Source organism: Cnephaeus nilssonii, assembly GCF_951640355.1.
Source record: "Cnephaeus nilssonii genome assembly, chromosome: X".
NCBI lineage: Eukaryota > Metazoa > Chordata > Mammalia > Chiroptera > Vespertilionidae > Cnephaeus > Cnephaeus nilssonii.
Window position 1 is genome coordinate 120,886,404 of NC_137071.1, and position 23,780 is coordinate 120,910,183.

The 23,780-nt window shown below is 59.7% G+C and overlaps 1 protein-coding gene across 1 annotated transcript; it reads left to right on the forward strand.

The window, feature by feature from the left end:
• Positions 1–11,963: 11,963 nt before the first annotated feature.
• Positions 11,964–18,018, forward strand: LOC307095433 (extracellular matrix protein 2-like; the record flags this gene model as incomplete). Its single annotated transcript, XM_079764620.1, has 7 exons — positions 11,964–12,081; positions 12,382–12,497; positions 12,907–13,039; positions 13,234–13,391; positions 14,076–14,215; positions 17,057–17,383; positions 17,838–18,018. 7 exons carry the CDS (start codon positions 11,964–11,966, stop codon positions 18,016–18,018), a joined length of 1,173 nt encoding a protein of 390 aa, XP_079620746.1.
• Positions 18,019–23,780: the final 5,762 nt, after the last annotated feature.

Below are 23,780 nucleotides of genomic sequence, written 5' to 3' on the forward strand. Positions count from 1 at the left end.
CCTCCGTGCCTCACCCTGCCATTTCCTGAAGGGTGGGATCAGGGGACAAATCTAGAGGCAGAGAGACCTGGGGACCTGGCAGGAAGCAACTGCAGTCAGCTGAGTGACAGGAGAGGGCTCAGCTCTGTCTGGGAGGAGGGGATGGGCAGGAATCTGGGCTAACAGGAAAGGACCCCGGCCTGGCCTTGTGCGGTAGGGCCTGAGGCCTTGCTGAATAGTCTGTTATTCCAATCTGGCTGAAGGGACAGCCAGCCCTGGCCCAGGGGCCCAGGGACCCAATGACAGGCAAAGCACCTTAAGACCCCCTCCCCCTCCCATGTGGCTGCTGCCTTGGGCCATTCTGGCCGCTGAGGGCTATAGGGACTTCGGGTTGTTTTCTAAATCTCTTTGTCTCCTTTTTGTTTTTCTTTCTTTTTCAAAAATTTCATTGCAATCACAGCCCCAGCTCAGACGTTCAAATTTTTGTGGGTTTTTTTTTTTCTGTGGATCTTTCCTAGGACTGGGGAATTTGGCGGGAGAAACCACGGCAGTGTGGTGGCCTCCCCCACCCTCCCCATATCCTCTGCTCCTGAGGATCAGGAAGAAACCAGCCCCTGTGTATTCTGGAAGAAAATTCCCCTTCTCCACCCAGCCCGAATGGAGCCAGTACTCTAAGCAGCCCTTCCCCAACTCAGCAGCTCTGTCTACAGCACAGGGTGGGACGCAGAGAGATTGGCAGGGCCTTGAGGGCAGGAAGAACATCTCAAGGGCCGATGGGGTCCATCCGCCTACACAGAGGACCTGCTGGCCAGCCCTCAGCCCATGGAGATGCTGCTGACTACGCAGCAGCAGGCTCCAGCCTCCCTGCCCACATCACCCCCTAATCATGGTGCCTCCCAGGCACCCTCTACTGGAAAAGCTGGAGGCTGGGATGGCAACAGAGACTGCTGTGGGAAAGAAAGGGCCGAGTGGTAGAAACTTCTGGAAATGTGCACTCAAGCTCAATACAAGGAAGTACTTCTCCCAGAGGGCACTGTCTAAATACCAGCTTGCTGCCTGAAAAGGGAGGGAGCTCCCTGCTTTAGGTGTGCAAGGCCCGGGGGGGGGGGGGGGGGGGAGGCAAGTAGGGATGTGGGGGGATGGGTTGCTACAGTGAAGGAGTGAACAGCTCTCTAAGGGTCATTCCTGCCCAGAGCCCCTGGGTTCTGTGAGGGAGGCCTGTGCGGGTCAGGGGCTGAAAATGGGACTGAAGAACCCTTCTTTGGGGAAGGGGGGGTGCAGAGGTGTGGGAGTGATCAGAGGATACCGTAGGGCGTGGGGCAGACCCAGACACTGCATGCAGCAAGAGCCAACCTCCTGATCGTGAGGGAAACTTGGCCATAGATCCCAGCAGGGCCTCAGCCATATGTCAGTGCTTGGAAAACAGGTTGGAAAATGAGACCAGTTGACAGACAGTGGCCCCACTGAGCCACGAACAGGCTGGCAGGCAGTGGAGGCCGAGGCAGCCGCCACACGAAGTACCTCACTCTGTGCAGAAATGTACAGCCAGCCAGGCAGCTTCACCCCATGGCCTCCCTGCCCTAGAGCAGCGGGCTCTCGGTGGGAGCTGTGCAGGGCACTGGGCAAAGGGATGGGGGCGGGGCAAGAGCATCTCAACCCCACTGTTCCAGCTGCCTGAGCAGCAGACCCTGGGGTGCGAGGTGAATCTTCATCAGAGGCCCCCTAACAAATATCACCAATGAAATCTGAAGTTCAAGGGTTTACCTCTCCAGGAAGAGGAGACGGATTGGCATCTGCTGCATCCAGCAGGGATGAAGGCCTTGCCCCACAAAGCCCATCAACTCCTGCCCCAGAAAGGTGGCAGCCTTGGAGGACAGAGGCTCCCTCCAGTCTACTGACCCCTAAGATTCTCCAGTAAGAAAAGGAGGACCCCCCTAGCCGGTTTGGCTCAGTGGATAGAGCGTCAGACTGCAGACTGAAGGGTCCTGGGTTCTGGTCAAGGGCACATGCCTGGGTTGTGGGCTCGATCTCCAGTGCGGTGGGGGGGGGGGCAGGAAGTAGTCAGTCAATGATTCTCTCTCATCATTGATGTTTCTCTCTCTCCCTCTCCCCTTTTTAAGCTACTGGGATGGCATAAATCTGGAGGGTTCCAGATCTGCCACTATGGGCCTGACAGATGTGCGCTTACCATGAATGTGGGCCTGGGGGAGTCTAGTGGTCCTAGCACTCAATGGATGAGACGGTCAACACGGGAGCTAACTGATGACTGCCAATTCTAGAATGTTCTCCTTCTAGGCTCGTGTCCACATTGGGAGTCCACTGGCACATGAGGATGGAGATGCCGCGCTGAGACCTTGGCCTCCTCTTCCTGTCTCTTCTGGTCCCTATGCCAGGGCGGGGATCCTGACAATCCCAGGCAAGGGCAGCTGGAGAGCCAGCCCCACCACCACTTCCTGCCTCTGAGGGGCCCTCCAAGCCAAGTGGATGCCACCCTCTCCCAGGACACAAGCTCCTGCAAGGGCACATTGCACATTCCCGGGCCATTCCTAGAGCCTCTCCCCTCTGAGGGTGAATCTCACTTGAGATCCGAGGTGTTTGTAGGGGGGTGGACAGAGCCAGGCTGTGTGTGCCCGGTGTACCCACAAGTGAGCCCCTGGCCCCAGTGGAGGCAGGGGTGGCACCTACACAGATGGGGGCAGAGGCCAGGGCCGGGGTCTTCACATCCCCTTGCTCTGGGCCCCACACACGGTGGACGCCCAGGCCAGGTCCCCATGGGCTTTTGGCTTCCTCTCCCTCCTGTTTGCAGCGGTCTGGCAGAGTTCGGGGCTCAGTGAGGGGAGGGAAAATGGCACGTGTGCGGGTGGGGGCCTCAGCCTGTCCCCCCCACCCCCACCCCCACCCCCACCCCCGTGGCAGTGGCGGCGGGAGAGGAAATGGCAGGCGGGATGGCCCCCTCCGCGGGGAGACACTCGGGTCTAGACGGCTTGGCAAGGCCGGCAGGGCTGAGTCACATGCGTCTGGAGCTGGAGATTCGGGCGCCAGGACTGGAACATGAACGTGCCCCGCTGGGCGGGGGAGGGGGCGCTCGACCTCGCCTTCTGGCTCCCTTGCCCCCAGGCCAGCAGGAGCCCTGGTTTCTGCCCAGACTCTGTCTTCAGCCTGAGCCCCCTCGATGCCCACCTGGGGGGCCACGGGCAGCTTCCACTGGGGTCTAGCAGATCCCACGTCATTGGCAGGGACCAAATGGGGTTTCAGACAGGGAGGGAGATGTGAAATGATTCCCCACATGCCCTCATCCTAATCATGGCCCTACTCCTTCAACCCAGCCATATCCCCCACCTGGGATCTTTTTTGTCCCAAAGCCACCCTTACTGCACTCTGCCCCCTCCTTCCACCTCCCACTGTCACCCTCTCCAGGGACACCCACTCTGCAGCAGCTGAAGGCCTCTGCGCCCTCTCTCTGTGCACCTTACTACCCGCCACCCCATCGCCAGCCTTCACTGTCCCATTTGGGGTTCTGCGTACCCCTTCCCTCCTCCCCTCTCTGTCTCTGTCTGCCTTACTGTCTCTCTCTCCCACTTGCTCGCTCAGGAACACCAGGTCTCGGGCAAGCAGGCACAACACGTGAGTCTGGATCGCTGATGTATTTAGTGCTCACAAAAGCATCTACAAGCAAAGTCGTTTAATTGGGACCAGATCCTCTGAGGTTTCAATGGCATTAAAACAAGATGAGTTTTTCTCTTGGGAAGAAATTGCTGGCAACAGGAAAAGGACATGGAAAGTTTGGCTTTTCTCTGCTCAAAGCTTAAAGAGGGAAAAGGCCCCTGTACATTGATTTATATAGCATAGATGTGTGAACATGCGCCCCACGGGTAGACCCAGCATCCGAGTGCACATGCGCACGTGCACACACTGCTCTGGATGTTACTCAGACACAATGTGGAAGGTTCAAGAACGGGCCTGGCCTGGCCGGGTGGCTCAGTTGGTTGGGCATCGTCCCGTGCACCAACAGGTCGCTGGTTCAATTCCGGGTCAGGGCACATGCTGGGGTTGCAGGCTCCATCCCCAGCTGATCGATGTTTCTAACTCTCTCTCTCCCTTTCCCTTCCTCTCTCTCTAAAAAAAAATCAATTTAAAAAACATATTTAAAAATGTTAAAAGACCCATACGATTATCAGGTAATTTCTCAACAGAAACCATGCAGGCCAGACGGGAGTGGCAAGAAATATTCAAAGTGATGAATAGCAGGAACCTACAACCAAGACTACTCTACCCAGCAAAGTTATCATTCAGAATTGAAGGGCAGATAAAGAGCTTCACAGATAAGAAAAAGCTAAAGGAGTTCATCACCACCAAACCAGTATTATATGAAATGCTGAAAGGTATTCTTTAAAAAGAGGAAAAAGAAGAAAGATAAAAATTATGAACAAATACATATCTATCAGCAAGTGAATCTAAAAGTCAAGTGAATTAAAAGTCTGAGGAACAGAATAAACTGGTGAACTTAATAGAATCAGAGGCATAGAATGGGAGTGGATTGATAATTCTCAGGGGGAAAGGGGTGTCTGTGTGGGGAGTACGGGAAGAGACTGTACAAAAATCATACACCTATGGATGAGGACAGCGGGGGGGAGGTAAGGGTAGAGGGGGAGTGGGAACTGGGTGGTGGGGAGATATGGGGGGGGGAGGAGAAACAATTGTAATAATCTGAACAATAAAGATTCATTAAAAAAATAAAGCTTTCAGACATGAAAAAAAAATGTTAAAAGAGAGAGAAAACAGGCCCGCTCCCATGCTCTGGGGGTCACCACAAAGGTGTGTCTCTGGCTGCAGAGCCAGCATTCTGGCCTGGGCCCTGGCAGAAGGCTTGGCACCCAGTAGGGGGTTTGATGCACTTGTCAAATGACAGATCATAGAAGGGCAGGACAAGCAGCCCAGACCTTAGCCCTGAACTCCAGATTTACACATGGAACTGCCTTCTAGATGTCTCTGCTTGACTGTCTTAATCACCAGCCTCACCCTTGATAGGGCGAGCTGGACTCCCAGCTTCTGCCTCAGGCTCACTCGGCCCGCAATTCTGACTCTACCCTCTTCCTCCACCTGCAGCATCCACCCTGGGCCAGTCATGCACTTGGGGGAGGGGGGCGGCCCTCAGCCTGGCCTATGCCCTCTCACAGTCCCGGAGCCCTCGGGGGATGTCTGACTGATGGCTTAGGCTCGCTCCCCACGGGAAGCGAGCCTAAGCCGGCAGTCGGACATCCTTAGCGCTGCCACAGAGGCGGGAGAGGCTCCTGCACCGCTGCACTCGCCAGCCCTGAGCCCAGCTTCTGGCTGAGCTGTGCTACCCCTGTGGGAGCGCACTGACCACCAGGGGGCAGCTCCTGCATTGAGCGTCTGCCCCTGGTGGTCAGTGCATGTCATAGTGACTGACCAGTCATTCCACTGTTTGGTCAATTTGCATATTAGCCTTTTATTATATAGGATCACTTAGGATGAGATCATGTACTAATAAGTACATCCACAGTAGAACCCTGGCCGGTTTGGCTCAGTGATTAGAACTTTGGCCTGAGGACCGAAGGGTCATGGGTTCGATTCCCATTCAAAGGCACGTACCTCAGTTACAGGTTCCCCAGCCCCGGTAGGGGCACTTGTGGGAGGCAACCAATGGGTGTGTTTCTCTTACATTGATGTTTCTCTCTCCCTCTCTCTCTCCCTTCCTCCCTTCCCTTCCACTTTCTAGAGATCAATGGAAAAAATACCCTGAGGTGAGGATTTAAAAAAAGAAGTCGCCGAAACCGGTTTGGCTCAGTGGATGGAGCATCGGCCTGCGGACTCAAGGGTCCCGGGTTCGATTCCAGTCAAGGGCATGTACCTTGGTTGCGGGCACATCCCCAGTAGGGGGTGTGCAAGAGGCAGCTGATCGATGTTTCTAGCTCTCTATCCCTCTCTCTTCCTCTCTGTAAAAACTCAATAAAATATATTTTTAAAAAAATAAAAAAAGAAGTCCACAGTAGGTCCCTGTTTCCTTCAAGATCTAAGGCAAAATTGGCCTGCCCTCACGAACTTCACCTCTAACTTAGCATGCTCCACCACACTGGTGGTCCCTTGCTGGTTCTCATATTGGGCCCCAAACTTTCCTGCCTCAGGGCCTTTGCACTGGCTGTCCCTCCTTTTTTGGAGGGCTCTTTGCTTGAGTTCCTTTCGTGTGGCTATCTCCTTTTCACTCACGTCTCCATCCAAATGTCACTTTCTCACTGTCCTCATATGATCCCCTGTCAGAAATGCCCCTCCCTCCAATCATCGTGACCAGCCCCTTTCCTTCCAATGGGGTCCCTGTGCTCCCCACTAGACTGTCAGCTCTGTGAGTGCAGGGAGCTGGCCATGTGCACCTCAACACAATGCCTGGCCCGCAGCAGGGGCTCAGGAATGTTTGATGAGTGAAGAATCCATTCTCCAGTCCTCCTTTGGTGGGTGGAGAAGGCTCAGCTGTGAAGTTCTAAGAAGCCCTGAGGGACAAAGAATGTTGCTTTGACATCCTCTGAGCTGCCAATTTGAGTCCCAACTTGTGCTGGGTGTGCACGCAAGTTTGGACAGTGGGCCACGTGGAAGGGAAGGGCAGGGGCAAAAAGGGGCCGGAGTCGCTTCCTTGCCCTTAGAATTCTGGGATTGTGCAGCTAGAAGGGACCTTGACCAGCTAATGCCGTTTCTCTAGGCCCCTTCCAGCTCTCGGATTCTAGAACTTTCTAAGGAGCCCATGTCCACCACATTGAGATGACGAGACTTGAGGCCCTGAGCAGGGAGGCTTACTCCTGACATTAAATGGCCTGTCCGTCCAGGGACGGCTGGGAGCCCAAAACTCTTTCCAGCAACCCTGGGCTGCATCGCTGGTTCCTGGAAAATGTCGACACTCTCCCACCCTGTGCTCCAGACACCGGCTCGGGTAGTGCTGGCCAAGGGCCCTGCCTGCCTCAGCCCAAGTCCACGCACGAGTGAGTTATGTGTGCAAGAGGGGCAGGCACATGAAGGCCCCTCCGGTTCTGCCGAGACCCCCGCAAGCTGGCTCTTCAAGGTCCCCACGATGGCTGGGCACCCTGAGACAGGGCAAAGTCGGTGACCACTGGACCCCCCACGGGGGAAGGGCATCTAGGACAGGACTCCCCCGGGAGCTGGGAAAGTGAGCGGCCAGGCCTCGCCCCTTCCTGCCTAGGTGGGTAGGAGCAAGGGTCCCTCCCTTCTCCGGGCCACTGTGCCAAAGAACCTGGGAGCAGACTTCCCCCACCCCCAGCCCAGCTAATGGGAACCAGATGGCAGGATGTTTAGTCAGCGCCTGGGGAGCAGCGAACAGGGGAAATGGGTTGGGGGGCAGAATTCCAGAATCCATCCCCAGGCAGGGGGAGGGTCGGGACTCCCACCACCGTTGTCTCCAAGGGCCCACCTCAGGGGAAGGCAGGAGGCCTGGCCTCTGGCATCTGACTTAGATGAGCCAGGCTCCCTCTTCTTTCCTTCTCTGTCCTGAAGGTTGCAGGGGGGGGGGGGTTGTTCAGTCTTCCAGGATTCCTGCGTAAATCTTGCAAATCTCGCAAATCTTGATGAGTCTCCGAGTCACACCCGAGCCTCCCTTGCCTAAGTGCTCCCCTCCCCCATCTCCAGCAGACTGCCAGCCCGGGACATCCTGTGTCACCCATGAGCACACAGGCACATGGCGGCTTCATCCTTGGCCCCCAAGGTGCTTGCTCATGCTCACTCGCCAGGGACGCCCCGCCCTGACCATTCTCCAACCTTTCCCAGGTCTCACGCACTCCCATGTGGCCCCAGACCGAGACCTTGAACCCCAGGTGGTGATGGGAAGCTCCTTCCCTACAGCTCTTCCCAGCCCTGATCTGCCTCCCCCCCTCCCCCACCCTCTCCGGCACCCCAGCCTTGCCCACAATTAACTCATTTTTTGAGATCGCTTCCAAACATAAGTCAACACTGGACGGAGCTGTAGGAAAAGCTTCCTCAACGCTGGCCCTGAGGAGCCTCGTGGTGAGCCCAGCCTCTTGGCTGTTCCCCACCCCCCGCCTGCCCTTGGCTTGGGGATGGGGCCCTCTGAGGACTGGCCTGAGCCTTGGTCAGACACCCTCTTCTTTGATGCTTGCTCCACCCTGGCGTCCTTTCCATCTTGTCCCATCCTGACCTACAGGTGCCCCTCTGAGCCACAGGGCATGTGACCCCCTGGCTGTGCCCCCATCCCAGACTGGAGTGTGTGTGGACCAGGGGCTGCCATCTCTTCGGGGACCCCTGGCCTGGGCAGCCTGACAGTGGCCTGAGCAAGGCCATCTCACAGGTACCCCCAGACTTCTTGGCCAAGAGCCCCAGGTCCCAGGGTAACCACTGTCATCAGGGGGACTGGAGAATGGATTCTTCACTCATCAAACATTCCTGAGCCCCTGCTGCGGGCCAGGCATTGTGTGCGGTGCACATGGCCAGCTCCCTGCACTCACAAGCTGACAGTCTAGGGGGGGCACAAGGCCTTGGGGGGTCTGTGACAAAAAGATGGGAGCTCCTGGAGAGAGGGCAGAAAGGCAGAAGTGAGGCCTGGGCACAGAGAGAAAGAGGGAGGGCGCCCTAGCCGGGTTGGCTCAGTGGATAGAGCATCAGCCTACAGATGGAGGGGTCCGGGTTCGATTCCGGTCAAGGGCATGTACCTCGGTTGCAGGAGAGAGAAACATCAATGATGAAAGAGAATCATTGGTCGGCTGCCTCCTGTACGCCTCCCACTGGGGATCGAGCCCGCAACTTGGGCATGTGCTCTTGACCGGGAATTAAACCATGACCTCCTGGTTCATAGGTTGACGCTCAACCACTGAACCACATGGGCTGGGACCCCTCCATTTTATGAAGGAGCTCGTAGAGGCCTGGAGGGAAGGGCACTGCCCAGAGGTAGGCAAGGTGCTGGTAGGACCAGGAGCTGAGCTGTGTACCCCAGTGCCCATGCCCAGGTCGCCTTGTAGCCCCAAGGGCTGGATCCAACTAGCCACCCCGGCTCTGCCCATGTGTCTGTTTCCCCTGGAATTGGGAGTCCTCAGCATTGACGCACAGGTTCCCCAAAGTGCCAGAGCCGCCATTGCCCAGGTAGCCTGGCACCTGCCCCCTCTCCTGAGGACCCGAGGCCCGGCCCCTCTCCTTTCCCAACCACGGAGGTAGGACCTGGCAGCCTCCGGTAGGCGGCCTGCTCTGCGGTGGGCCTCACAGGCCCGCTGTGTGCGGAGACAGAAGCCTCATTCATGGGGGCCACTGGGCTCGGGCCAGTGGAGAATAAATGCAGGCCTTACGGGAAAGTAGCGAGAGCGCTGAGGCCCAAGAAAGAAATCAATCTGCCTTTCTCCTCAGGTGGAAGCAGGGGATGCTGGGGGAAGTGGGGAGCAAGGCCTGGGGAGGTGTGTTTGGAGGGGGCTCCCTGGGGGAGGGCCAGGGTGGGGGAGGCTCGGAGCACTGCAGCCAGGGCCAGGAGCTCAGGGAGCGGGACTGTCCGGTGCCATCCGAGGTGTCCCTTCGTGCCAGGGCCACCGCTCCCAGCTATTCATCCTCTCTGCCCTGCGTGGCCTGAGCACAGGGGCCATGAAGACCATGCTGTTCCCTGTCCTGGCTCTCTGGGTGGGGTGCTGCCCTGGAGGGGCCCTGGCTAAGAAGAGGCCGAGCCCGAGAGAGCCCATGGCCCCACCAACTCCCACGGGCTTGCCCACCCTGCAGCTGCTGCTGCCCGTCGTGCCTGGGCGTCCCGATGGTGAGTAGGTGGCACCAGCAGGAGGAGGCCTGCAGGAGGGGGGTGCCCTGTCCTACCAGTGGAACCCCGCCGGGGCTGGGGCAGAGGGAAAGAAAGCTGGTCACCCAAGGTGGGGGGCCTTGGAGGGGCCCACGGCCCCCAGGAACCATTCCCCGGAGGGCATGGGGTGGACTGCAGATTCTTAGAAGCCCTGTGCCCATCCCGCAGGGTGGGAGCAGGGGGAGTGAGAGCCCCCCGCCCAGGAGGGGCCACTGCAGTGGGGCTGGAAGAATGGATCTGGATTTGCTGGTTGGGGAGCTGAGCTGGCTGCGCTGGGCCTGCTGGGGAGACGGAGAGAAGCATAGGAGGTTGGAAGTGGGGGGCCCGGGGCTGGGGTGGGGTGGCACAAGGGGTCCCAGGAAACCAGCTATGGTGTGGCCAGTGGTTGTTGGCCCATCCCCAGGCCTGGGGGTGGGGGAGGAAGGGCCAGGGGTGGACCTGCAGGGAGGCTTATGGTCAGTACTGGTTAAACGGGACCACCACGCAGTGGAGGGGAGGCCTGGGGGCTGTTGCCCCTCCTTAGCCATGGCTGATGGCCCCTTTAAGTGGCCTCTGGGCTTGCCTTGCCCTCAGCAACCTCCCCTCCCAGCAGGCACTGGGGATCCCACTTGTGAAAACAAGCTGCCAGCTGGCAGCGACCCCTTCGGATCTCCAGAGGCTATGCCCACCCTCCTGCCCAGGCAGCACCCACAGGGCCCCGGAGGCATAAGAGCAGGCCCAGCCCCTCTGCCCGGGCCACTGAAGCCCTCCTGTGCCCACCCCAGGGGCCTCCCTGTGCCTTGTCCCGACAGGATGGAGGGTGCCCAGCAGTAAAGAGCTGCCTCAGTCCTGAGAGGCAGGCAGGGTGACTCTGGTGCTAGGGGTCCCCTACGCTGGGGCCATAAAAAGATGGGGAGGAGACCAGGAAATCTCTGACACTTGATGGCCTTGGGGGTCTGTGACAGAAGGATAGGAGCTCTGGTCAAGGGCATGTACCTCAGTTTCAGGCTCCTCCCTGGCCTGGACCCTGGTTGGGGCTCGTGCAGGAGGCAACTAATCCATGTGTTTCTCTCACATCAATGTTTCTCTCTCTGTCTTTCCCTCTCTCTTCCACTCTAACAATCAATGAAAAAATACCCTCAGGTGAGGATTAAAAAAAGAAAGTAAGAGGGCTTCCAGCCTGTAGCTGACCCCCAGCTAGGGAGAAGGAGGTGTGGCCTCTCAGCCATTCAGGGGTCCTGGCCACCCCAGCCTGAACCGGCTCCTTCTGCAGGGGGCAACCCATTCCCAAGAACAGTGGCTGGCACAGGCCTGAGGACGGGCAGCTGGACTGGGCACAGGCGTGGCCCACCTCCAAGGAGGGTGCCCATGGAGCCCCCACCCAGCCCCCCAGACCCAGCTGAAAGGCCCCTGCCAGGCCAGGGCTGGCCCAGAGGAGTCACCCCAAGTAGCCTGAGGCCGAAGCTGCAGTGGGGGGCTGAGGCAGCAGGGCCTCAGGTGGCCAAACTCAGGTCCTTGAGGACCAGCGAGACCCCCCTTCCCTCCTCCCTCCAGTGCAAGAGGGCACAGTGGCTGCTGAGAGGCCGGGACAGGAAGGCAGGAGGCTGGGAGGCTAGGAGAAGGGGCCTGAAGCCCAGGAGGCACCTCAAAGGTGAGGACTGGCCAGGACAGGCAGCCCCCAGGTGGAACTGTGGGGGTGACAGGCTGTGCGTGAGTCTGAAGAGGCCAAGACTTGGACCAACCGCTACCAATCACACCAGAGTCACCAGCCACTGAGACCCCGCCCCACCCTCAATGTGCCCAAGCCTAGACCCTCGCGTGTGGGGGCCAGAGGGGAGCTCTCTAAGGCAGGGCTCCTTCCCCACCCTCAGCTCCAATTTGAGCCTTCACCCTTGGTGCCCAGGAAAAGAGGCCCAGTGTCCGGGTGTCCCAGTGCAAGCTGCTGGCAAATCTAAGGGCCCCGGGCAAGGCCCTGCCCCTCAGTGGGCCCCTGTTGCTATGTGACTGGGCTGGGGCTGCGTCTTGTTCTCCAGGGGCCTCCCACCACCATGGCCCAAGGGGCTGGCGACAAAAGAAGGACTGCAATCGAGGCTGCGGTGGCAGCAGCATCCCAGACACCACAGGCCGCGGGCGGAGAAGGCCTGGAAGCAGGCGAGGGCACGGGCATGGGCCTGCGGACCCAGGCACCACGGAGCAGGCCATGCCCTCCCTGCCAGCCTCATGCCTCCTGGCCCAGGCGGCCATCGCCTGTGGCAATGCCAAGATGAAACACATCCCTGCCCTGACCGACCCTGGCCTGACCACGCTCTACCTGGCAGGTGAGTGGTCTTCTTCCCCCACACTCACCCCTGCAGCAGGGGTGAGGCAGCCACACCTCCAGGCTACTCTGCTAGTGGGTCCTCGGCCAGTGTAGCCACCACCCCGCTGTGCCCCGGAAATAGTTCACTTTCCCATGGGTCCTGGTTGGGAGGGAGAAGATGCTCTGACCTGGGACAGCAGAGGAGCCAGCTCCTTTGAGTGCGTCTTTGCTGCCTCCGCCCGAGTTGGGGAGGTACAGAGTGGCAGACAGGAGGGGGCCAAGGACACATGGAACATGGCTGCCCTGTGTGTGCGCACAGAGAATGAAATTGCCAAGATCCCGGCCCACACGTTCCTGGGACTGCCCAACCTGGAGTGGCTGGACCTGAGCAAGAACAAGCTGGATGCCCGAGGCCTGCACCCCAGTGCCTTCAAGGTGCGCAGCAGCCCCGCTGCCTGCTCTCCCAGGGGCCGGGCCAGCCCCAAATGGCCCCAGGCATCCATGGCTCCTCACCCGCCCCTGCCTGGGGGACAAGGCTTAGAGGGAGCACGGAGTACCCAGCACGGCGGGCTTGGATAATGTGGGGTGACATAGTCCATAGCTGGGAGTGTGAAGAGCAGTACAAATTTGTGGGCTCCATGAGGGAACAGCACTCCTCGGAGAAACTAAGGGGGGTTCTGGAAACCCAGACAGGCCTGATCTAAGCGGGAACTAGGAAGCCGTGATGCAACCCGTTAGGGGTGCCCCTGGGTGGGATAAGCCCAAAGTCACACCCAGCAGGCCCAGACCGGGCCCACAGAGAACCCCAGCCCCCAGCTCCTTCTTCTCCCCCACCCACTTCCAGAATCTGACGCGGCTAAAGCGGCTGAACCTGGATGGAAACCGGCTGTCCACAGTGCCGGCCTTGCCCGCCTCCCTGCAGGAGCTCAAGCTCAACGACAACCACCTGCAGGGCCTGCAGCACAGCAGCTTCCACGGTGCGGGCAGCCCCAGGGGCAGGGAACAAAGGGCTCAGGCCTGGGCAGCCTGGAGGCCTTGGAAAGCTGTGGGAGGGCGAGGGGAGGGGCTGCCCAGGGCAGCCTGGCTGGAGGGCAGAGGAGGAAGCAGCAGCAGGCAGCTCCCAGTGGCTCCGCGGTTGGCTCAGGCGCCCCTCTGCCCACCCACCCTGCAGGGCTCAGCCAGCTGCTGACGCTGGAGGTGGAAGGGAACCAGCTGCATGATGGGAACATCTCCCCCCTGGCCTTCCGGTCCCTGGGCAGCTTGCTGTACCTGAGGCTGGACCGGAACCGGCTGCGGACCATCCCGCCAGGCCTACCAGCCTCCCTGCAGGTGAGATGCGGGCCCGAGTCCGGGACAGGCAGTATGGTGGCCAAATGACCAGAGCATCTGCCGTTGGATAGTAGGGCTGCCCATGGGGGTATTATTTTTTATTTAAAAAATATTTTTATTGACTTCAGAGAGGAAGGTAGAGGGAGAGATAGAAACATCAATGATGAGAGAATCATAGATCGGCTGACTCCTGCACGTCCCCTACTAGGGATCCAGCCTGCAACCTGGGCATGTGCCCTTGACCGGAATCAAACCTGGGACCCTTTAGTCCCCACGCTCTATCCACTGAGTCAAACCAGCTAGAGCCCATGGGGGGAATTTTGATGATAAACCCACAAGGTCTCAGCGCCAAAGGCCTCCCCTCCACCTGACCTCACCTTCCAAGAGCCCAGAGTTGGGCCTCCAGGACTTTCCTGGACCCACTGGGTGTCCCTGAGCAAGGTCCTTGCCCTCTCTGGGCCACATGGTCCCCTGCGCTTGGCGGTATTCTCTGAGGCTGTGTCTTGTGGGACCCTGAGGAGTCATGGCATCACTGACAGATGTCGCTGGGATCAGGTGACCATGGCCCTGAGAGGAGCAGAGACTGTGGCATCTGAGTACCACAGACGGGGCCGGGAGGAAGGGGGCAGGGAGCAGGGCCAGGCCACCAGGGAATGAGCCCCTCACCCTGAGCCTTGGCCCTAGGAGCTGCACCTGGGTGCCAACGTCATCGAGGAGGTGACAGAACGCACGCTGAACCGCAGCTGCAGCCTCAGTGTGCTGGTGCTGAGTAACAACCGGCTCCAGGAGGACCGGCTGGCACCCCGAGCTTGGATCGATCTCCCGTGAGTGCCACCACCACCCTGGCACTGCCCAAGCTTCACCCCCGTGGGCACCTGGAGGCCAGAGAGGGAAGATGTGCTCAAATAAACCCAGGGAGTCAGGTGGGAAGGCAGAGAGTCACCTGAGTCACCCGTCTCTCCACCCAGGGCTCAGGGTAGCCTAGGTCCTCAGCCACCACCTGCTCCTCCACAATTTTCCTGTGTCTCCCACCTGGCAGAAATCCCCAAGGCCACAGAAACCCCTTCCCTCGCCCATGCCTGGACTTGCCCTACAGACATCCAGGAAGCTCACCCAAGAGGTGCCATGGGCTTGGATGAAGGGGCAGTGCAGGTGGTAAGAGCTGGCCTGGCACTGGGTTTAGCTAAGAGGCAACAGAGGGAAGAAGAGTCATGGAAGAGATGATGGGGCACAGGAAAGAGAAATGTATGAGTGTTCTGGGGTGGCTGTAACAAACTACCACAAACTGGGCAACTTACAGCAACAGAGATTGACTCGCTTATGGTTCTGGAGGCCGGGGCCCCAAAACCAAGGTGTCAGCAGGGCCATGCTCCCTCTGAAGCTCCAGGGGAGGATCCTTCCTGCCTCTTCTAGTTTCTGGTGGGTCCAGGTGTTCTTGGCTCGTGGCCACATCACTCCAGTCTCTGCTTCTGTCTTCATGTAGCTTCTTCTCTGTGTCTCTCTTCTGTGTCTTACAAGGACACCTGTCATTTTACTTAGGGCCCACCAGGGTAATCCAGGATGATGGCATCTCAAGATCCTTGACTTCATTACATGTACAAAGGCCCTTTTGCCAAATAATGTCACGTTTACAGGTTCTGGGTAGACATATGTTTTGGGGGCCACTATTCATCCCACTATAGGAAGGCTCCAGGATGAGTCCCCTGATCTGGTTTGGACATCGGGGTGGGGGTGCTGGCAGGAGGGGTCCAGGAGGGGATCTGGTCCTTAAAAACACTGCCTCAGGAGTCAGGACATGGTCCCAGGATCAGCAGGAGGGCTGGTGAGGTCCAATCCTTGGGTGCTAACATCAGCACCGAGGGGGCAGGGTGGGGGTGGAGAGACAGACAGGGGTTGACAGATAGTCCAACCTACTATTGCAGGGATCAGAGCCTCCCGCCTCGCATCCTCGTGTTCCAGGAAAAAGTTACCAGAATGTTTGGGTTTAATTATTCCTTTTTCCTCTCCTGTTCTTGCCAAGGGGGCAAAGGAAAGCAGACAGCAGCCTGGGGAGGAGCCGCCCAGCTGCTGTTCCACTCCCGCCACGCCATGGGGGCCTGCGAGGGGGGGGTCGGGAGGAGGGAGGCTGGCAGCCAGTCAACCAGTCAAACCCTGGCTGGCACCGCCCAGTTTTTCCCTGGATCGTGGAAGGGGAGGGGGCTGCTGGCTCCATAGGCTCCGGAGGTACCTGAGTCCCCAGCCCTGAGGACTGAGGACAGCATGGGCCCCAAAGCCAAAGGGCTGACCCCACCTACAGGGGCTGGGGGATGTCACTGAGAGAGAAGCCACTTTCCCTGCTCTGGGCCTTCTAAAAGCATCACCTCCCTGACCAGCCCTTATTCTCACCTACCATGGAGTGACCTGGGCTCACGGAGGCCTGAGCTTCACTGCCTGCCTCCCTGATCCGTTAGGGTCCCCCGGCCTTGAGCCTCTGAGAGATTGATTTTCTTTTCCTCCCTGTATCTCTTCTGCTTAGCCTGGGTGAGGCAGGAACAGGACAAGAGAGTAGGGATGGAAGGAGGAGGCTGTGGGGCCAAGGAAGGGCAAAGCAGGGACAGGCCTAAATGGGAAAGGCAGGTGACAATTCAATTGCCCCCAGCTCTTTCGCTCTTTCCCCAGATAGCAGGCCCCTCCACTTGTACTTTATTGTCCAGTTAGCTCTGACTGTGTCTTTATATATATACTAGAGGCCCAGTGCATGAAATTTGTGCACTGAGGGGGGGTGTCCCTCAGCCCAGCCTGCACCCTCTCCAATCTGGGACCCCTCGGGGGATTGGGCCTAAACCGGCAGTCGGACATCCCTCTTACAATCTGGGACTGCTGGCTCCCAACCACTCGCCTGCCTGCCTACCTGATTGCCCCTAACAACTCTGCCTGCCAGCCTGATAGCCCCCTAACCACTCCCCTTCTGGCCTGATTGACACCTAACTGCTCCCCTGCCGGCCCTATCACCTCCAACTGCCCTCCCCTGCAGGCCTGGTCACCCCCAACTGCCCTCCCCTGCTGGCTATCTTGTGACAATGTGGGGGTGGCCATCTTGTGACATGAGGGTATGAGGGTCAATTTGCATATTACCTCTTTATTATATAGGATACTAGAGACCCGGTGCACAAATTCATGCACGGGTGGGCTCTGGCCAGCCCTTCCTGATGGGGGGGTAGAGAGATCAAGGGCGGGGCCAGCTGGGGGGAGGAGCCACAGGCAGTTGGCCAACCAGCCCCGCCCCCTGGTTGAACTCCCGGTTGAACTCCTGGTCGAACTCCCGGTTAAGGGGACAATTTGCATATTAGCCTTTTATTATATAGGATTTTTTTTTTTTAAATTGGTTTCAGAGAGGAAGGGAGATGAGAGAGAATCATTGATTGGCTGCCTACTGCACACTCCACACTGAGAACTGAGCCCACAACCCAGGCATGTGCCCAGACTGGGAATTGAACCATGACCTCCTGGTTAATAGGTCAACACTCAACCACTGAGCTATACCAGCTGAGCTAACTGTGCCTTCTGTGAGGGCAAATTCCTACTCCCCTCTTGGGTGTGGCCCAGGGACTGTGATCTGGGTTCTAGCTGTTCCGGTGCTTGTGGCTGGGCGCCATCAGCTCACCTGGAACCTTTGTGCCCCACAGGAAGCTGGAGACCCTCGACCTGTCCCACAACCGACTTGTGCATGTCCCCTCCTTCCTGCCGCGGGGCCTCCGGCGCCTGCTGCTGCACCACAACCACATTGAGCGCATCCCCGGCTACGTGTTCGCACACATGAAGCCGGGCCTGGAGTTCCTGCACCTGTCCTACAACAGCCTGCGCGCCGACGGCATCCATGACGTGTCCTTCTGGGGCCTGCGCACCTCCCTGGCAGAACTGCTCCTGGATCACAACCAGCTGCAGGCCATCCCGCGAGGCCTGCTGAGCCTCAAGGGGCTGCAGGTGCTGCGTCTGAGCCACAACAAGATCAGGTAGGGCTGCCCACCTGCGCCCGTCCTGCTGTCTCCCCCCTCCCCCATCCAGCCAGGGCTGAGCCATCAGGCCCTGCCTACCAGGTGGGCTGGGGAGGGCTGGCCTGTGGGCCCTGCAGCCTCAGAGGCTGAGGGTGGGGCTGTGGGGGAATCCTTCACCCCCCCGCCATCCACCCATCTCTGCTGGTGTGATGGGAGGCTGTGCCCAGGTGGAGGGCAGCATACAGCAGAATCTGGGCAGGGGGTGGGCAAGGGGCAGGTGGGACAGCTCCGGTCCAGAGCAGCAAGGGCTGAGCCACCTGTCTGGCCCTCTGCCCAGGGGTCTTGTCCCTGCACAATGGTCTCACTGCCCCCTCACTGTGGGGCCCTCTCTTCCTCTACTCTTGTGTGATGCCTGCCTCCCCTTCCTGGGGTCTTCTCTCCTCTGCTCGGCCCTGCCACCCCCACTCCACAGACACGTGCCCCTGAATTCCATCTGTGACACTCGAGCGGCCCAGGACTCCAACCTCATCGCCACGCACCTAGAGAACAACTTCATCGATAGGCGCCGCATCCCACCCACCGCCTTTTCCTGCATCCGGGCCTACCACAGTGTGGTCCTCCAGCCCCAGCAGGGGGAGGGGGAAAGCTCCTAGACCTCCCCCCTGCTGGGCTCCCTCCCCCCCTCCCCCGCTCCTTTGGGGCTGGTGAAGGGGGCTCAGGCCCAGGTCCACTTGATCTTTGCACCACTTAGAGAAAGATCTAGAACACCCTGATTCTTCCCATGGACTGCTGAGGCCCCTTCACTTAGTAAACAGCCCGGTGGGGTGCAGCGCTGGTTAGGACTTGAACGTAATAAATACGTCTTATTCATGCCCATGGCCTCCACCAGCCTCCCCCCACCCACCCTCCCTCTTGGATCGAAGCCACGTGTGTATGCTGGATGTCCACTGTGTGTGGAGTCCCCAGAGCCCACATCCTGGACATTGCTTCATCAGCAGGGGGTTGAGAGTGCCTGATTCCGGAAGCTTCTCCAAGAGCCTCCTCACCCTCATCTGCCCTGGCCAGGGTCCTGAAGTCCCCAAGCCATCTGGGGGCCAGGCTGGCCTCTGTTGCTCAGAGCAGCATCAGTGCCTGTCATCCACGAAGCATCCCTGTCGGGGGCCAGGGAGGGGGGGAGGGGAGGAGGAGGAAGAGATGGTCTTAGCTGGCAGAAGAGGCTGACGTGGAGGCCCGTGGTGCCGGCCCTTTGTCCTGGAGCCGCCCACATCTACCACTGCACCCAGGCCAGGGACACCTTGCTTCACCCTCTTCCCCTGTTCAAGGTCCCGGGGCCCTCCTCCTGGTTCCCCCATTCCAGGCGCACACCCATCCCCAAGCTAGCCTGTGGGTCCCCAGCTCCCCCGGCCCCCAAAGCCCTCAGGGGCAGGCTCAGGCTCAGGCGTCCAAGGCTGTGGGATCCAGATGTCCCCAGTGCAACCTGGTGCCAGGGAAGGGTGGGGAGTGGCATCCACTCAACAACTCTTGGGAAAGGAGCGCTTGGTCTCTGGGAGGCCAGGCCTTGGTCTCTGGGGATCCAGCAGCCACTGTCCCCTGGCCAAAGTTGCTGACTCGTCTGCCTGGTGGGGGAGGCAGACGCAGACACGGGCCAGCTGTGGTGGTGAGTCCTGCTGAGCCCTGAGGACAGGACTGGCCAGCTGTGCTGGGTGGGGACACGGGGTCCGTGAAGCCCCATGAGGTCACTGGAGCAGTTGCCCCGCCCATGCGAGGGGAGCCACCAGGACTAGGGTGGGGTCACTGGGTCAGCCTTGACAGCTCATGATGCCTCCATGCCTGGTGCTGAGAAGGACGGAGGAGAAGGGAGGAGGCAGCCAAGTGATAGGCATCAAGGATGCAGTAGGAGCAGGACTGGCCCCAGCCTTCAGCGCTGCTGGCTGTGGGGGGACTGAAGCAGGAAGGACACCAAGTCCCCACTGCAGAGACCTTGCCCTGCCACCACCTCTGGCTGTAGTCTGGGCCTGGGAACTGTAAGCCTGACATCGGTCCCATTCTGTAGTCCCCCACCCCCACCCCCTTCCCACCCCCTCCCCCAGTTCTCAACAGAGAAAAGGCCAGACTCTGGCAGGGGGTGGGGCGAGGCCTGGGAAGCTGGCGGAGTGTTTGCTTTGGACTCATCCCTGCATTCCTTCTCCAACCCGGCCTAGGCCCACAGATATGGCACTTCCTGTTTGGGCTGGGTCAGAGGTCAGCAGCCCTTGAGGCGCTGGCCCTGATGGGGAAGGCTGCTGCTTTCCCAGCTCTCATGATCCCTCCTCCCCACCCCTCCTGTTCTGGCTGCCCCCCAGCTGCCTCCTTCCCCACAGACACAGAAGTCAGGCCCTTGGGAGCATAGGAACTTGAGGCTGGGTGAACCCCCCACTTCCCCACTGCTCCTTCCTCCCCTGAGTGGATGAGGTCCAAGGACCTGGATGAGAAGGGCAGGGTAACGTGGCTGCCATGTGGGGGTAAGGGCAGAGGAGGGCAGGGCATGGAGGAGCAGGCAGTCCACAGGTAGTGGCCAGGTTAATTCCACTCCCAGACCGGAAGCTGCTAGGCCCTTGGGGCTGTTGGCCGGTGGGCTGAACCCAGGCCCAGAAGCCAATCCTTGGGTGACCCCCCCCTGAAGGGAGCCAGGCCCAAGGCAGCCGGGACAGCAGAGCCTCCCGGGAAACCAACTGCTGAGGGGAGGATTAGCCTACAGGGAGTTTACTTGGAGGCTCTTGGGCCACCACCTCGGGAGGGGAGGACAGGAGCAGCAGTGGCCCAGGGAGAAGCTGGCCTGCAGTCAATGATACAGCCCAGCCACGCCCCCCCGTGTGCTCTGACCCTGAGCTGGTCCTGAGCTGGGGCAAGGGGGCCGGGTCTTTCTATTCCCCTGTCATCATTAGGTGGGGCTGCCCAGCAAAGGGGACATGACTGGGGAGAGGGCTCTCTCTCCAGCCCTGACAATTCCCCCAAAGGGCCAGGAGCTCAGGACTAGGGGTGCCAGTAGCTAGGGGCAGGGGGCTTCGGTCCTGGCAGGGAGGTGGCAGTGGCAGCACGGTGTGCCCCCAATGAGAGGGGATGCTCAGCAGACAAGCCAGGGACGTCCCAGACAGCGCCCAGCCAGGAGAGCGAGTGCAGTGCTGTGGACATCTGGTGGCAGGACCTTGCCTGCCTGTCACCTGGTGCTCGCCTCCTCTCCACCCATGCGCCAAGCCCCATCCTCTGCTCACGCATGCCTGCACGGGGCTAGGTACTGTGTCCCCCTTCAGGGCAGGTGCTGGCTCCATTGGTGAGGATCTGGGGGGACACTGGTAACTGTGATGGTGACTACAGAGTGGGAGTAACTGGGGTAAGGTAGCATGGCAAGTAGGGAGGCACTCATCGGCCCCTGGATTGAGACAAGGGTAGGAGGGGGTGGGGGTGGGGGTGGGGCAGTGGGGACTGGGAGGGGAACACAATCTAACAAATGTGAGGGGCGACAATGAGGACAGGGAGAAGCGTTGCATTCTTTGGGGTCAGACTGATGTCTCCTCTCAGGGACCTCAATGGAAACTTGCACGTCTTGCCCTATGGTTTGGCTCAGTGGATAGAGCATTGGCCCACGGACTGGAGGGTCCCGGGTTCAAATCCGGTCAAGGGCATGCACCTCAGTTGCAGACTCGATCCCTGGCCCTGGTCAGGACAAGTGCGGGAGGCAACCAATCAATGTGTCTCTCTCACATTGATGTTTCTCTCTCTATGTCTTTCCCCCTCCTTTCCACACTCTCTAAAAATCAATGGAACAATATCCTCAGGTGAGGAGTAACAAAAAAATAAATAAACCTTGCATGTCTGAACCCCTACCCCCAGCCACAGACCCAGAGCCCTGCCCATCGACCTCCAAATTCTCCAACCCGCCTATTCCTCTCTGTCCCCAGTGCCCTGACTTGAGGGCCTACCTTTGCAGGTCCCCTGCCTAGCCTCCTGCACCTCTGGTTCCGTGCCTTCCTGCTGCCTCACACCCCACGTCGCGGCCAGCTTGGTTCCAGCTCCCAAATCCAGAGGCACAGGCCCAGGAAGGAGCATACGGAGCAGAGGGAGGAGAAGGATACACTAGTATCTAAGGTCATATGCCCTGGGCCACGCCTCCCCCACCCTGGCAGCCACCCAGGGCCAGGCCAGGAGACACTAGCTGCAAGGCCCCCCTCCCCGGCACCCACCCTCACCCACTGCCCCCACCTGAGCCCCCTAACCCTGCAGGCAGCTAACAGATCCGAGCACAGCTCCTAGGGGCTGGCCTCCCCCAGGGGAAGACCATGGGGGCCCCGGGATGCCTCATGGCATCTGTGTCTCGCAGGTTTCTAAGGCGGTGCACAGATGGATGCCTCCCCGTGGCACAGCCCCTGTCCACCATCCCTCGTCTGGCCACACCCAGACCGTGCCTCTCTAAAGATAGCTAGTCGTAGGCCAGCCTGCACAGAGCCCCCTTCGGGCCCTGAAATTACAGCCCTGGCAGGCCTGGGCGGAGAGCCACTGTGTGATTATGTCCTCAGGGAAGGTCAAAAAAAGCTCTGGCATAGAGAGTGCCAGCTTTCACCGGCCACACCTCGGCCATCGGCACTGGGAAGCTTCCAGGTCATGGAGGCTCGGCCGCTCCACAACCACTCGGCTCTCTCTTTTGAGCATGTTAGCATGAGCCTCTCAGGGAATGGTCCCAGTCCCCTTCACCCAGAGGGTCCCCTGAGCACAACTGATCCGTTCGGGGCTCCTGGATGTCCCAACTCTAGGCTCCAGGGACCCTGAGGTGGGGGGCTGCCCCCCCTGGTGACTATGGGCCTGGCCCTCCCCCTCCCCTGCCTGGCCCCTGAGAGTGCAGAGATTGGGGGGTGGATGAAACCCGCCAGCTGTGAGTGAGGCCCACATAAGGCCATGAACTTGGGGACACAGGCTTGGGTTCAGGGGCTGCAGTGCCTGGGAGCCTTGAGGGCTCTCTCAGAGATCTCAGCGGAGTTCAGGGCAAGGCCACTTGCTCAAGAAGTGACCTTGATGTGTGTGTGATGTGTTCCTGCTTGGGGATTTGTCCTGGAGGCTAGAGTGTAAGGGGACTCCCTTGGGCAAGACTCCTTGTGCTGGGCTGGCTTTGCCAGAGTCCTATGCGGACACACCGGGGAGGGGCTGGAAGGCAGGAGAGCCGCCTCCTCCTAGAAGCCCTCCATGTGCCCCCCTTCCCATGCCAGCACCTAAACCTGTGCTATTTCCTTCTGACCACTCACCACACTTGGTCACCATGTTGCTTCTAGTCCAGCAGCACGGGCACGCTCCACAGAAGTCAAGGCTGGCGGACTCAGTGCCCAAGGATGAGACAAAGAGGCAGAGGGGAGACCCGAGAAAGCAGTGGGGAACCAGAAAGAACAGACAGGGGGAGCGATCTGCAGAGGCAGGAGGGAGCAGGGAGCCAGCCGGACCTAGCAGCGCCAGGAGGCCAGCAAGGCCCCAGAAGGAGGCTGGCTGAGGGCCCCTGGAGCTCCACGCTGGCGGCTCTGTCCAGGCCCCAGAGGCTCATGGGACCAGCAGCTGGGTGGGCTGGATTTCAGGGGGAACTCTCACTGCTGCCACCTCTGCAGAGGTCCCCCTCTGAGCCCCTGGGCGCCCCACCCACTGGGCTACCTCCCAGACTCCCAGGCTCTGCCCTGCAGACACTAGAACCAAAGGCCGGTTTTTGCTCCTACCGGGGACCAACGGCTTGAAACCTGCCCTCCGGGTGCCCCGCTTCTCTCCTGGGCCTCCCCTAGCTTTGAAGCCAGGGCACGAACAGCTGTAAACCAGCTGTTGGGGGACAGGCCGCAGCTGACCCCAGGCCCTTCTCCACACACAGGCCTATAGGGTGGCAATGGCCTTGGATTGCCCTGTCTGGGGTTCTCCCCACCCCCAGCTACGCCCCTGCCCTTTGCCCCCTCCTACCATCTCCCTACATTGATGCACCTGCCCTGTATCCTGGGGCCCCAGGCTGGTACTGGGCAGTGGGTTGGGGCAGCAGTGACCCCACAAGGGCCATGTGAGAGCAGGCAGCCAGCAGTATGGCCGGGGGGTTTTCCCGGGAAGCCTGAGCCACTGGGCTCCTTCTCAGGTCAAGTTCTTGGCTCGTTCTGGCTGCAGAGTCTTCTATGAAGGCGCCTGCAGTGGGAGAGGGGTGGGGAGTCTGGGCTGAGTGGCTAGTCGGTTCCAGCAGGATCACCCGGGCCTCTGCAGCCCTTTGGGGGAAGTGTCTAGGGTGTGGCTTTAGGGGGCCTGTTTGGTGGGGTCCCAGAGGTGCGGGGCATGCTGGGAGAGGATCCTGGTCGCCCTTAGGTTCATCCTGATGGGGGCCAGGTTCTGCCTCCCCTCCACCCCAACCCCTTCTCAGGCGCCCACCAGG